General features: G+C 50.9%; 1 protein-coding gene and 1 pseudogene across 2 annotated transcripts in view; both read right to left on the minus strand.

Moving 5' to 3' along the window:
* Window positions 1-13,675, minus strand: part of LOC306803424 (mas-related G-protein coupled receptor member H-like) — a 100,177-nt pseudogene that overhangs the window by 5,096 nt on the left and 81,406 nt on the right. The window contains exon 3 of the transcript XR_013777949.1: window positions 12,756-12,819. The product of XR_013777949.1 is annotated as a mas-related G-protein coupled receptor member H-like (transcript). The remainder of the gene's footprint in view (window positions 1-12,755; window positions 12,820-13,675) is intronic.
* Window positions 4,187-8,161, minus strand: LOC306803975 (mas-related G-protein coupled receptor member H-like; the record flags this gene model as incomplete). The annotated part of the gene is made up of 4 exons (XM_079309997.1): window positions 4,187-5,494; window positions 7,158-7,251; window positions 7,701-7,982; window positions 8,040-8,161. 4 exons carry the CDS (start codon window positions 8,159-8,161, stop codon window positions 4,457-4,459), a joined length of 1,536 nt encoding a protein of 511 aa, XP_079166123.1. The 3' UTR covers window positions 4,187-4,456.

Below are 13,675 nucleotides of genomic sequence, written 5' to 3' on the forward strand. Positions count from 1 at the left end.
TGGTGTTCCAAACCTCAGCTTTTATCCAAGTAGAAAAATATTTTGCTCCTCCCCCTGGGTGGAGCGTCTCCCAGTGGCATGATGAAATTTTATCAGTCATGCAGTGGGACACAATGGCCCATTAACAGAAGATATCTCCCTGGAGGAAGGGTGGGTTGTGGGAAAGATAAAGAACATTGCCCCATTTGTTTTTTAACAGATGGCCCATTAGCAGAATATATCTCCCACTGAGATAAGAATCACTGCCCTACCTGGTTTCAGCAGATGGTGATAGAATACATAACCCTGGGCATATTTTTACATTGTAACCTAGGACACATGCTGTGCCATGCAATGCCATCCTGCAGATTTCCCAGCTGGTGGCCACTCTCTGGCTCCGAGTACAACCTATTGGGCTCTTCTGCCATCCAGTGGGGACATTCGGGATCTGTGGCATCCAGACCCTTTCCTACCTCCTCCAGACCCTTCCAGAACCCTCCCACAACCTCCACACCTGCACCAGGGCTGCCTTTTCCCCCAGCAACCTCACTCTGCACAGGACCATGACAAGTGTCTCTGCTTCTCCCATACATTCATGCTCTTACATCTTAAAATTAACAATTTAGCAAAGAAATTACACTTAACAGCATTTAGCTGAAAAGGTATTTCATGACTTAACCTCACTTACAGGTCTAACTCACTCACTGCAGGAGCCCAGGAGAGCTCCAAGGGTCTCCTTTGGACTGCTCTTTACAGGGCCCCAAGAGATGGGTTTCAGTCAAAACCATGTTTCTTCCTGGCCACACTTTGGGATGGCAACTTTCTATGAAAGTGTGAGAACAGGGATGTTGTACCATCCAGGGAAATAAAATAATTTCCAAGGCTATCCATAAAACCCAGGAGATTGTTGGATAGCAGCAGTTTCTGGGAACAGAGGGTGTTTCTGATGAGCTGCAGAGGAGGTGAGCCCAGGGGCTGCTCCTGAAGGCTGATGGCTAAGGAGCATTTCTCAGATCCCAGTGCAGCCTGGAAAGGGGGAAGGGATGCAACAGCACAGGAAGGGTGACACTGTGGATATTTATTCATCAGGTGGCTCCAGGAATCCCTCAACCACTGTCCTGGGCTTCTTCAGAAGTGCAGTGGAAAGGATCAACAGGCTCACACTGGTGTGTGAATGGCAGCATTATTGCTTCAGGCAGTGTTTTCTTGCCTCTTGAAGACCCTCCAGAGGAAGTCCCTTAGGACCCCCACAGAACAGGGCCTCCAGCAGCTCCCTACCAGGAAGGAGATGAAGGATTTGATAGTGCTGTTGATGCTGGTGAGGAGGAAAACAACATTGAAACATAAAATGGTTTGGCCAAAACCATTTTCCATTTCTGCAGGAAATACCAGAGGCTGAGTGGGAGAGGAAAGTGAGGAGGATAATGATGTCAAGTCTCTTGGGTTGCTGCTGCTGGGAGCCAGAGTTTTCCTTAATGAAGAGGATTGTGCTGGAAATGACCATGGATGCAGCAATGATGATGAGGTTGGGGGCATACATGGAGATGAGAGAGATCTGGCAGCACTGGTGCTCCTGTGATAGACAAAGGGAAGTAACTGTGGGACTGACAGCAGTGGCAGGGTAGAAGAAGGCCCACTTCAGAGATTTTATCATCACCCTCAACAGGTGACAGGAAAGGTGTCGGGGAGCAGAGTGGGAAGAGGATGGACCTGCACCTCTCGATACTGATGAACATCAGCTGGAACAGCCCCATGTGATAGGAGAACAGTGACAGCAGGAGGAGCAAGCTCAAAAACATCTGGGGCATGGTAATGGAGCAGGACACCTTCAGGAGAAAGAGCAGGGTGGAAGGAACCATGAAGAGGAGGAACAGCAAATTGTCAAAGGCTTGCTTGAAGAGATAGTTGGTAATGAAGTTAATGAGGAGGAGGTAGATGACAGCCCCGTTCCCAGCCAGCACCCAGAGGCAGATGAGCAGTGTCACACTGTGTATGGCCACACTGGTGACATCTATCTCACAGAGATCATTCCCTTCAGTGGGTGAGGCAGGAGATGGGGACACGGTGGTCACCTCCATGGGTGGACACTGGGCAGGCAGTGGGATGTGGCGTCTGGCTGTGGTCAGCGTGGATGGGAGTCAGTGCTTGGAGAATCCAGAGATGGACTATGTGTCCTTGTTTGAAAGACAGGTATTTGCCAAGAAAAACAGGAACTCCACCCTGAGATGAAGAGTGAAGACAGCCCCCTCCAAATTATTATAATTTTGGAATCAGGGGCTCTCAGGCAGAGATATGCGGGTAGGAATAACAGTTCTTTATTAATATATCTAACAAGCAAAACCAACAAGAGCTAAGAAAATTAACAACAAACAGAACAGTAACTCAGTTCCAGTCCTTTTTGGCTGCAGACACTCTTTCCCCCGTGCTCAGCGCCGGTGGTGGGGGCACGGCAGGTCCCGCGCATCTGCGGAGTGCTGGGATGCTGGCAGCGGCTCTCCAGGTGGGAGAAGGGATGGAGGAAGGGCTCCCCCTCACCGTGTGGGTCGCGGCGCTCGGCTGTGTGCTCGGAGGTAGCAGGCTGGAGCGGGGAAAGCAGCAGTGCAGTGTCCCACAGCAGAGATGTGGCTCCCGGAGTTGGGATGGAGGGGGTGATAGGGAACAGCACCGGCCGTCCTTCCTCCAACCCCAGCGGCGGAGAGGGAGAGCGAGTGCAGCTCTCGCACCTCCTTTACCTGCTCGCCCCCACCCTCCACCCGTGCTAGGGTGTGACCAACAAGTTCTTAGCATTACAATGGGGAAAATTCTACAAAGAGAAAAGGGGGGGGGGGAAAAAATCCAATCCCCAACACAATGGGTCTTCTCAGCAGCTCCGTGCAGTGGGAAGGATTCAGTGGGGAGGAGTGAGATGTGCAGGGGAGGACGGTGGTAGAAATTGTTGGGTGGGAGAGAGATGGTTGGACTGGCTGGCAAGGTATTGCTAAATTACAGATAATAAATATTTTCAACTCCCCTGAAGTTGCTTAAAGACTAACTGGGCAAAAAGATAAAAGGATGGGCAAAAAGTAGACCCAGGATAATAAACATGCCTTGAGCCAGTGGAGAAAGAGATAAGGAGGCCTGCGGTATTTTTGGGGCAAGTTCTCTAACAAGAAGCAAGAGCACATGGCTGAAGGAAAAGTTCAAGGCAAGGTCACCTTTAATATTGCTGCACTCAGTGAATATGACCAATAGAGTCCCCTCTGGATGATCCTAAAGGATCATGAAAGGACTCCCAGTTGAAAGAGGATGCATGGAAATAAGTTCAAGGAAAATGGTGTTTATGTACCAGATAAGAATGACATTTTAATGGTTATGTGTGGTTATAATGCATAAAACCTCTGTTGTAAAGTCTAACAAACAGAAATAAGGAGAGATCCTTCTGTGTGTCCTGCTGTGCAATGTTTCACATAAACTTTCTTCCATCTGATTCCAAAATCACTCCTCATCCCCATTCTCTGCCCCACTTCCCATTCCATCCCATCCCATCCCATCCCATCCCATCCCATCCCATCCCATCCCATCCCATCCCATCCCATCCCATCCCATCCCATCCCATCCCATCCCATCCCATCCCATCCCATCCCATCGCCATCCCATCCCATCCAGCATCCCATCCCATCCCTCCATCCCAGGGGTTTACCAGCTGCTCTGGCCGCTTTCACACCATGTTGGTTTCTGCTGGTCCTCCAGTGGGCAGATTTGGGATTGGCGGCCATCCTGACTTCAACCTCAGATGCTCTCCTGCTCCGTCCTAACTGCCTCCAATACCCTAAAAAACCCCGAGGTCCGCCTTTCCCCCTGCAGCCCGGCTCTGCCCCGCTCCACCCGGGACTCCCGGCACTGTCCTTGTCCCTCCTGGCCATGGTGTTCTGGCACCCGGAGGGAGGAGGAAACCCTGCTTCCGTGTGCTCCACTCAGAGCCTTCCTCCTACATGCCCCTGCTCCCTTCTCCTGTGGGATTCCATCGTGGGAATGTTCCAAACGAGTGTTTGAGATCCTTGAAAATACCATCACCGAGGGGAATCAGTAAAAACCAGATTTAATATCAAGCATCAGCAGAACGGAGTTCATTGGCCAGGTTCACTCCAGCACTCCAGCCCTGACTGCACAGTCACACCAAAGGAAAAAGACCTTACAAAGAAAATCCAGTCAAGGAAATATGGGGAATATGGCATATGTGTGGACTCAGACAAACAGTCACTGCAAGGTCCCTGTGAAAAATTCCCCTGAAAGGCAGTGAAATGCTCATTGTGGATGTGTTTGCCGCTCCTCACCAGGAGAAGAGTTGAGCCTCGAGGAGTGGGGGAATTGGCCCTGTCAACCTTCAAGGATCCTCCGAGTGGAGGAAATGGGAGAGTTCTTAGCTCAGGTGACTCAAGGAAACCCAGAGTCAATGTCCCAGGGTCCTTCAGCAGAGCACGGAAAGGGGTCAGCAGGCTCAGACCCCTGTGTCCATAGCAGCACCATTGCTGCAGGCAGTGCTCTCGTTTGGCTCGTTAGAGATGCTCTGGAGGCAGTCCCTGAGGCGACTCCAGCAAGGCCTCCAGCACTTCCCTGACAAGAAGTAGATGAAGGGTTTCATGCTGCTGTGGAAGCAGATGAGTAGGAGAACAGCCTGGGAGGACACAGTCATGTAATGGAGCTGCTGCAGGAAATTGCAGATGCTGACAGGGAGAGTGAAGAGTGCAGTGAAGAAAACAACGATGTCGAGCCTCTCTGGGTGCTGCTGCTGGTGGCCACACTTGGCTTTAATGAAGAGGATTGTGCTGGAAATGGCCAGGGGTGCAGCAAAGAGGAAGAAGTTGAGTGTGTACAGGGAGATGACAGCTCCCCAGCAGTGTTTGTGCTCATATGTCTGGCATAGAGAAGTGACGGTGGGGTTGAGAGCGATGACAGCGTAGAAGAAAGCCCACTGCAGGGCTCTCATTACCACCCACAGCAGGTACTGGGGAAGGTGGCCACAGAGGTGGTAGCCAATGGACCTGCACCTCTTGGTGTTGACAAACATCAGCCGGTACAGCCCCATGTTGTAGGAGACCATTGACAGCTGGAAGAGGAAGCTCAAGTACACAGGAGGCATGATAATGGAGCAGGACACATCCTTTACCAGGAAGAGCAGGGTGGAGGGGACCATGAAGAGGAGGAAGAAAAAGTCGTCAAAGGCCTGGTTGAAGATGTAGCCAATGACAAATTTCCTGCGCTGAAGCCAGAGGACAGCCCCGTTCCCAGCCAGCCCACAGAAGCAGATGAGCAGTGTCACACTGTGCATGGCCACATCGGTGACATTTTTAGAACAGAGATCGTCCCCTTCACTGGGTGAGGCAGGAGATGGGGACATGGTGCTCACCTCCATGGATGGAGACCGGGCAGGCAGTGGGATGTGGCCCCTGGCTGTGGTCAGTGGATGAGTCAGTGCTTGGAGAATCCAGAGATGGACCATGCAACTCCTCTGCAGCTCCCTGCAGTGGGAAGGATTCTGTGGAGAGAAATGAGATGTGCAGGGGAGGAGGGTGGTGGAAATCGTGGGTTGAGACAGGGAGGTGGGAGGGTTCAGCTGGTTGGTAAGACATTGATAAAGAACGTACAGAATAAACAATTTCTACTCTTCTGAAGTTACTCAAAGACCAAGTGGCCAAAAAGATAAAAGGACCTAAAGACAGGCACACAGGATGATAAATGTGGCTGGAGCCAGTGCAGAAACACATGAGGAGACCTGCAGTGGTTTTGGGAAAAGTTCTGTAACAAGAAGCAAGATTGCATGGCCAAAGGAAAATTTCAAGGCAGGGTCACATTTAATTTGCAGCAGTCAGTGAATACAACCACTAGAGACCCCTCTGGATGATCCTCCAGGATCATCAAAGTACTTCCAGAAGGAGGCTGACATGTGAAAATTAATTCTAGGAAAATGATGTTTATGTGTTAGATAACAACTTTTTAATATCTATGTGTAGATATAATGGATAAAACCCCTGTTGTAAAATCTCACCACACGCAGAAGTAGAGATCCTTTTCTGTGTGTTGTGTAGGTAAAGAGGTCTGCTTCCTACTGCCTCCCCTTTTGTTAGGAAGTTTATTGTGGCTGATTTTGGTATCACTCCCCAGTCTCCATCTTCAGCACTGTCTCCATCCCATCCCATCCCATCCCATCCCATCCCATCCCATCCCATCCCATCCCATCCCATCCCATCCCATCCCATCCCATCCCATCCCATCCCATCCCATCCCATCCCATCCCATCCCATCCCATCCCATCCCATCCCATCCCATCCTATCCCATCCCATGGCCACTTCCACCTTGAAGCACTGCCGATCAGGTTCTGCTGCCCTCCAGTCAGAACATTTGGGATTGGAAGAATCCAGACCCTTCCTGAACCCTCCTGATCCCCTCAACACACCCAGAACCCCCGGGGCTGCCTTTCCCCCCTGACAGTCCCACTCCTGCCCCACTCCACCCAGCACCAGGGACATCTCTACTGTGACACTCTGGGAGCATCCACGTGGGAATGCTGAGCCCCTGGCCCATCCTGTCCGTGCTGGCTGTGCCGGTGCCAGCCCAGCTCTGGGCACTGGGGGCCGTGGTTGCTCCAGGGAGCACAACCCAGGGGTGTGTCTCCTCCTTCCAGCCACATTCCTGGCTGGCAGCAGGAGCCAGAGGGAGCTGGGAAGCACTGGCAGAGAGGGTAAAGGCAACTCAGGGTTCATGATGCTTTTTATTCATTACAGTCAGTGCAGGAACCAGGTGCCAGGGGGAAATTTGATATCTCAGCCATGTGGGGCATGATGCCTTCTGGGGAACAGTGTTATAAGACCTGTGAGAGAGGAGGAAAGCCTTACTCCAATGTGCTCCCTAAAGAGCATTTCTCCCACATGGCCCTTGGCACTGCCCCTGCTCCTTTCTCCTGCAGCAAAAGGAGTGAGACAGTGATCCTGTGGATATTTATTAATCAGGTGACTCATGGAACCCCCCAGCCACTGTCCTGGGGTGCTTCATTAGTGTAGTGGAGGGGATGAACATGCTCAGACCCCTGTGTCCCTGGGGGCATCATTGCTGCTGGCTGTGTTTTCTTCTGGCTCCCCTTGACTCCCCACAGAGATTCCCTCTGGGATGCCACAGAGGAATTCTTCTAGTATCTCCCTACCAAGAAGTAGATGAAGGATTTGATGGTGTTATTGATGTCAGCAAGCAGGAAAAGCAGGATGGTGTAGCTGAGCTGTTGCAGGAAGTTCCAGAGGCTGAGGGGGAGAATGATGAGAGAGGAAGAGAGGAAGATAACAATGTGGAGACTTTTGTTCTTGCCCTTCTCTGAGCAACATGTTCCTGAATGCAGTGGAATATGCTGGAAATGAGCATGAAAGGAGCAAAGAAGAGGAGGTGGAGGGTGTTCATAGAGATGAGAGGCATCTAGCAGAGCTCTTCATGAAACTGGCACAGGGAAGCCACTGTTGGATTGAGAGAGATGACAGCAAAGAAGGCCCACAGCAGGGCACTCATCACCACACAGAGGCTTAGGAAAGAATCAGCATCAGCAGAACCAGAACAAATTCAAGACTAGAGACCTTCATGAACCCTGTGTGTTCATGAACACCACATGGTGCAACCCCAGCCTGGAGCACAAGAGCAAGAGCTGGAAGAGGAAGCTCAAGTACCCCAGGGGCGCAATAGCAGAGCAGGACACATCTGCTAAAAGAGGAGCAGTGTGGATGGGAGCATGAGGAGGAGAAAGAGAAAGTCAGTGACAGCTAAGGCTGAAGATGAAGTTGGTGGTGAAGCTGATGCTGAGGAGGCAGAGCCAGGGATGTTCCCAGCCAGCCCACAGAGGCAGATGAGCAGTGTCACACTGTGTATGGCCACGCTGGTGACATCTATCTCACAGAGATCATTCCCTTCAGTGGGTGAGGCAGGAGATGGGGACATGGTAGTCACCTCCGTGGATGGACACTGGGGAGGCAGTGGGATGTGGCCCCTGGCTGTGGTTAGTGTGGGTGGGAGTCAGTGCCTGGAGAATCCAGGGATGGACCACACAGCTCCTGAGCAGCTCCTGGCAATGAGAAGGAATGCTTGGAGAAAGGTGAGATGTGAAGGGGAGGAGGGCAGAGGAAATGATGAGTTGGGAGAGGGAGGTGGGAGGGTTGGGATGTTCATCAGGAGATCTGGAAAGAAAGGACAGGGCAGAGCACCTGGGGATGGCACTGAGGATGGCAGGGACAGAGCAGCTGCTGGAGGAGGGGAAGGTGGGGGAGGGAGGAAGGAAAACATTGCACTGACCTGTTCACTGTGGGGCAGCAGCAGGCAAAGGGGGTCTGTGCAGATCAGCAATGCTTCCTGGTACCTCTTGATCCTTTGTGATCCATGTCCTAAAGTGGATCCTCCCAGGTCAGTAACATGAAGAAGGAGAAAGTGCCCAGATCACCAGGAGCTCCAGTTCCTCTCTGTGCCCTCTCCCACTGTTGTTTCCCAAAGCTCATTGGGGTCCCAGGCTGAATGCCCATAGCTCAATGACCTCAGCAAAGCCACAGGGAGGGGTTGATGCCCCATGGAGCTCATGGTGACAAACACAGATGTCACCCTGCACCTGGAAGGGAGTGGCTGTGCTGAGGACTACAGACTCACCACCCCCTTTCAGCTGCATCATCTGAGCAGCCTGAGGGAGAGGCCAAAGACAAAGCAGAGGAAGAATTTCTGAAGGCACAAAACCACCAGCAAGGATATTAGTAAAAACCAGGTTTAATATTAAGCGACCGCAGGCCAAAGCACTGTCCCTGTGTGTGTATGTTTCTGTGTGTTCAGGTGCGTGTGACTAAAGGACAGTGAGGGTAAGGATAAAAAGGAAAATGGCCTAAAAGATTTACAGCACTCAAACATAACAGTGCTTCAGTTATACCTTAAACTTAGCACACTCAATAGGGGAATAGCACTTAATAGCATTTAACATAACTTATGTCTTGTACTTCTTTACAGGCCTGACTCACTCAGATGTCTCAGGTACTAAAATACCTGAGAGAGCAGCAGTGCTCCCACATTTGCCATGGCAGATGGACATGTGTGTGCACACAGAGTCAGTGCAAGGTCCCTGTGAAAAATTCCCCTTGGAGGCAGGGAAATGCTCCCTGTGGATCCGTTTGCATCTCCTCACTGTGCCAAGGGCTGAGCCTCGAGCAGTGGAGGGATCGGTCCAGGACCCGTCAGCGTTCGGGGATCACCCGAGGGCAGCAAACGAGAGAGATCCCGGCTGGGAGAAGCCCCAGTCCCAGGGAGGTTCTGGTCAGAGCTGCTGGGGCCAGGAGAGCTCCAAGGGTCTCCTTTTGGACTGCTCTTTACAGGGCCCCAAGAGATGGGCTTCAGCCGCAACCATGTTTCATCCTGGCCACACTTTGGGCTGGCAACTTTCTGTGAAAGTGTGAGAACAGGGATGTTGTGCCATTCAGGGAAGTGAAATAATTTCCAAGGCTGTAAATAAAACCCACAAGATCATTGTACAGTAGCAGTTCCTAGGAGCAGAGGGTGTTTCTGATGAGCTGCAGAGGAGCTGAGCCCAGGGGCTGCTCCTGAAGGCTGATGCCTCAGGAGCATTTCTCAGATCCCAGTGGAGCCTGGAAAGGGGGAGGGGATGCACCAGTACAGGAAGGGTGACACTGTGGATATTTATTCATTATTCAATGTTCCACCCACTGTCCCAGTGTCCCTCATCTGTGCAGCAGGAGGAATCACCAGACTCAGAGCACAGTGTCCATGGCAGGATCATTGATTCTAGCAGGGCTTTCTTCTGGTTCCTGAAAGATTCTCTGGAGGGAGAGCCGAAGGGACCCCACAGAGCAGCGCCTCCAGCAGCTCCCTGCCAAGAAGTAGATCAAAAGTTTGATGCTGCTGTGGATGCAGGTGAGAAGGAAAAAAACCTGGGAGGGGAAAATGATATTGGTGAGCAGCTGCAATAAATCCCAAAGGCTGAGGGGCAGAGTGAAGAGCACAGCAAGGCAGATAACAATGTCTAGATTCCTGGGTTGCTGCTGGTGGGAGCCAGACTTGACCTTAATGCAGAGGATTGTGCTGGAAATGAGCATGAAGGAGCACAGAGGAGGACGTTGAAGGTGTACATGGAAATGGCAAGCACCCGGCAGTGCTGAGATCGCTGGAATATACACAGGGAACCCCATGTGAGAGAGAGAGTGATGACAGTGATGGCAAAGACCATGTGCAGGGCAAACACCACCTTCGAGTGGTTCTGGGGACGGTTGCAGCAGTTCCAGACCCAGCAGTGCATGGACCTGCACCTCTGGATGCTGATGAATGTCAGCATGTACAGCCACATGATGTAGGACACCAGTGACAGCTGGAAAAGCAACGACACATACTGCAAGGGCATGATGACAGAGCAGGACACCTCCTCCAGCAGGAATAGCAGGCTGGAGGAGACAAAAACGAGAAGGAAGTCAATAAAAGTCAGGATGCAGATGGAACTGGTGGTGATGTACCTGGACACACGGTGGAATCCCAGGAACCAGATGACAGCCCCATTCCCAGGCAGCCCACAGAGGCAGATGAACAGTGCTGCACTGTGTATGGCCACATTGGTGACATCTATCTCACAGAGATCATCCTCTTCAGTGGGTGAGGCAGGAGATGGGGACACGGTGGTCACCTCCATGGATGGACTCTGGACAGGCAGTGGGAGGTTGTCCCTGGCTGTGATCAGAGTGGATGGGAGTCAGTGGTTGGAGAAACCAGGGATGGACCACGTGGCTCTTCAGCAGCTTCCTGTAGGGGGAAGGATTTAGTGGAGAGAAATGAGATGTGCAGGGGAAGGGGGTGGGAGTTGGGAGGGATGTGGAACGAAAGCACAGGGCAGAGGAGAGGGGATCTGGGGAGGGCACTGCGGTCACAGGGACAAGGTGGCAGGAACAGAGCAGGTGCTGGAGAAGAGGAAATTGGGGGAGGGAGGAAGGAAAACATTTCACTGACCTGTTCACTGTGGAGCAGCAGCAGGCAAAGGGTGTCTGTGCAGATCAGCAACACTCTTCCTGGTACCTCTTGCTCCTTTGAGATCCCTGTCCTGAAGCAGCTCCTCCCAGGTCAGTAAAATGAGGAAGGAGAAAGTGCCCAGACCACCAGGAACTCCCCATTCCTGTCCTGCTCTCTGTGCCCTATTCTGCTGTTTCTCCCCCAGACTCGGTGGAGTCACAGGGCAGATGTAAATGGCATCTTTGGCTATGTCAGAGATTAACTTCATGAGAGATATTTTGTAGGGGTTTTTTGGTTGTTTTTTTATTTTTCCCACTACAGAGGAAGTAGCTTTACTCAAAATTTTCTAATGAAATATTTTGCAAATGGCTCCTCATTTTTTCCTGATGTGAAACATTTCTTCCCTGCAGAATTTCTCATTCTCCAGCTACCTTAAGACTACCTCTCTCCAGACATGTTTCTACCATTCCTTGTTTCTCTTCTCTGAGGGGTTTTTATCACTCCAGCAGCAGAGGGATTCTGGTGGTGCTGGTGGCACTGGAATGCTGGCAGTGCTGGTGAGGCAGCTGGCTGCTTGTCAGAAGTAACTCCCATTACGGGAAGAGTGGCAGGATCTTTGTCAAAATCGGTCCTGGGCCTAAGGAAACACCACTGAGCTGCTCCCTATCCTATCCTATCCTATCCTATCCTATCCTATCCTATCCTATCCTATCCTATCCTATCCTATCCTATCCTATCCTATCCTATCCTATCCTATCCAATCCTATCCTATCCTATCCTATCCTATCCTATCCTATCCTATCCTATCCTATCCTATCCTATCCTATCCTATCCTATCCTATCCTATCCTATCCTATCCTATCCTATCCTATCCTAATCCCTATCCAAACCCCAATCCTATCTCATGCCACAGGTTTCCCAGATGGCAGCTTATCCCCCTCTCTGAGCATGGTCTATTAGGGTCTGCTTTTCCCTGTGTTTGCTGCCATCCAGACCTCTTCCAGGCCCCTCTGACCCTCTCCTGATCCCTCCACCCTGCTCTGACACCCCAGAACTCACCCAGGGCTGCTTGTTTTCCCCTGACAGCCCCACTGCTCCCAGATCCATCTGGGACCCCAGCAGTGTCTCTGCTCCTCCTGGCCATAGGGTTCTAGGACCCAGGAGGGAGGAGGAAAGCCCAGCTCCAGTGGGCTCACAGGAGAACACAGGATGATAAATGTGGCTGGAGCCAGTGCAGAAGCGCATGAGGTGGCCTGCAGTGGTTTAGGGGAAGTTCTGAAACAAGAAGCAAGAGCACATGGCCAAAGGAAAAGTACAAGGCAGGGTCGCCTTTAATATCACTGCACTCAGTGAATATGAGCAGCAGAGACCCCTCTGAATGATCCTTCAGGATCACAAAAGTACTTCCAGTAGTAGGTTGATTCATGAAAATAAATTCTAGGAAAATTATTTTTAGGTGTTAGATAAATGGTTTTTAACGTCCACGTGTGGTTATAATGGATAAAACCTCTGCTGTAAAGTCTCACCACAAGCACAGCTCAGGGAGAGATCCTTCCGTGTGTCCTGTGCAGGTAAAGAATTCCTGCTTCCAAATGCTTCCTACTGTGTTAGAAAGATTATTTCAGCCAATTTCAATGATAAGATCGAAATGGGAAGCACAGGGCGAGGGAGGAAGGATCTGGGGAGGGCACTGTGGTCATCAGGAGGGAGTAGCAGGAACAGAGCAGCTGCTGGAGGAGACGAAGGTAGAGAAGGGTGGGGAACAAGTCGTTGTACTGACCTGTTCAGTGTGGGTCAGCTGCAGGCAAAGGGGTTCTGTGCAGATCAGTGGTGCTTCCTGGTAGCTCTTGCTCCTTTGGGATCCACGTCTGTTATGGGTTATGTTTTGACTAGCTTTTCTCCCTACCTTTCACTATGGAGCTGCCGGCCTCTCCCCCGGGCTGTTTTATCTAGCCAGGTGTTTTTCAGCTTTTGGGGCTTTTTGCCGCTGCTCCTGCTGCTGCTTCTGCTGCTGCTGCTTGCCGCTGCTTCTGCTGCCCCCCTGCCCCCCTTCCCTCCGCTGCTTCAGCTGCTTTTCCCCCCCCGGCTGCCTAAACTGCCCCTCTCCCTTCCCCCCCCCCATCCCTAAGGTTTGCACCGGCTCCAGAGGACACGGATCTAAACTTCGGAAACTACCTCTGGAAGTCTGCCAAAGAAGCTCTGCTGCTCTTCCCGGCGAAGATCTGCCGAGTTCATCTCAATCTGGGTCTGTGCTAGAAAGTGTTTCTTTTGTATTTTGTTAATAAAAAAAGTTTTTTCCACTTTTTCCTAAAAAAAATTCTTTCCAAGCTTAGTAAAGGAAGGAATTGTAAGGGGGGGAGGGGACCCTTTAGAAGTCTTTTTCCTAAAATTTGTCCCAAACTTAAACAAATTAATTTGGTGGCCCGTACGGGGAAACCAAAAAAGTGGAAAAAACTTTATTCTAATAATATTTTGTTTGCAACTGTTGGTATTGGTATGTCTATTGAATCCAAAATGTCTTTTGTTGTGGGAGCCTGCCTGTATGGGTAGTTATTAAGTTTCTTTAAAGTGTTAATACCGTTGTGGTCGTTGGGCTTGTTTACCTATCCAGAGATAGCTCCGGTGCTCTCTTTAATACGAAGTTTTTGTATTAAAGGGGTATTAACCAAAATACTCATCGGGCTAAGCTTAGTGATAATG

Source organism: Erithacus rubecula, assembly GCF_903797595.1.
Source record: "Erithacus rubecula genome assembly, chromosome: 6".
Classification (NCBI taxonomy): Eukaryota; Metazoa; Chordata; class Aves; order Passeriformes; family Muscicapidae; genus Erithacus; species Erithacus rubecula.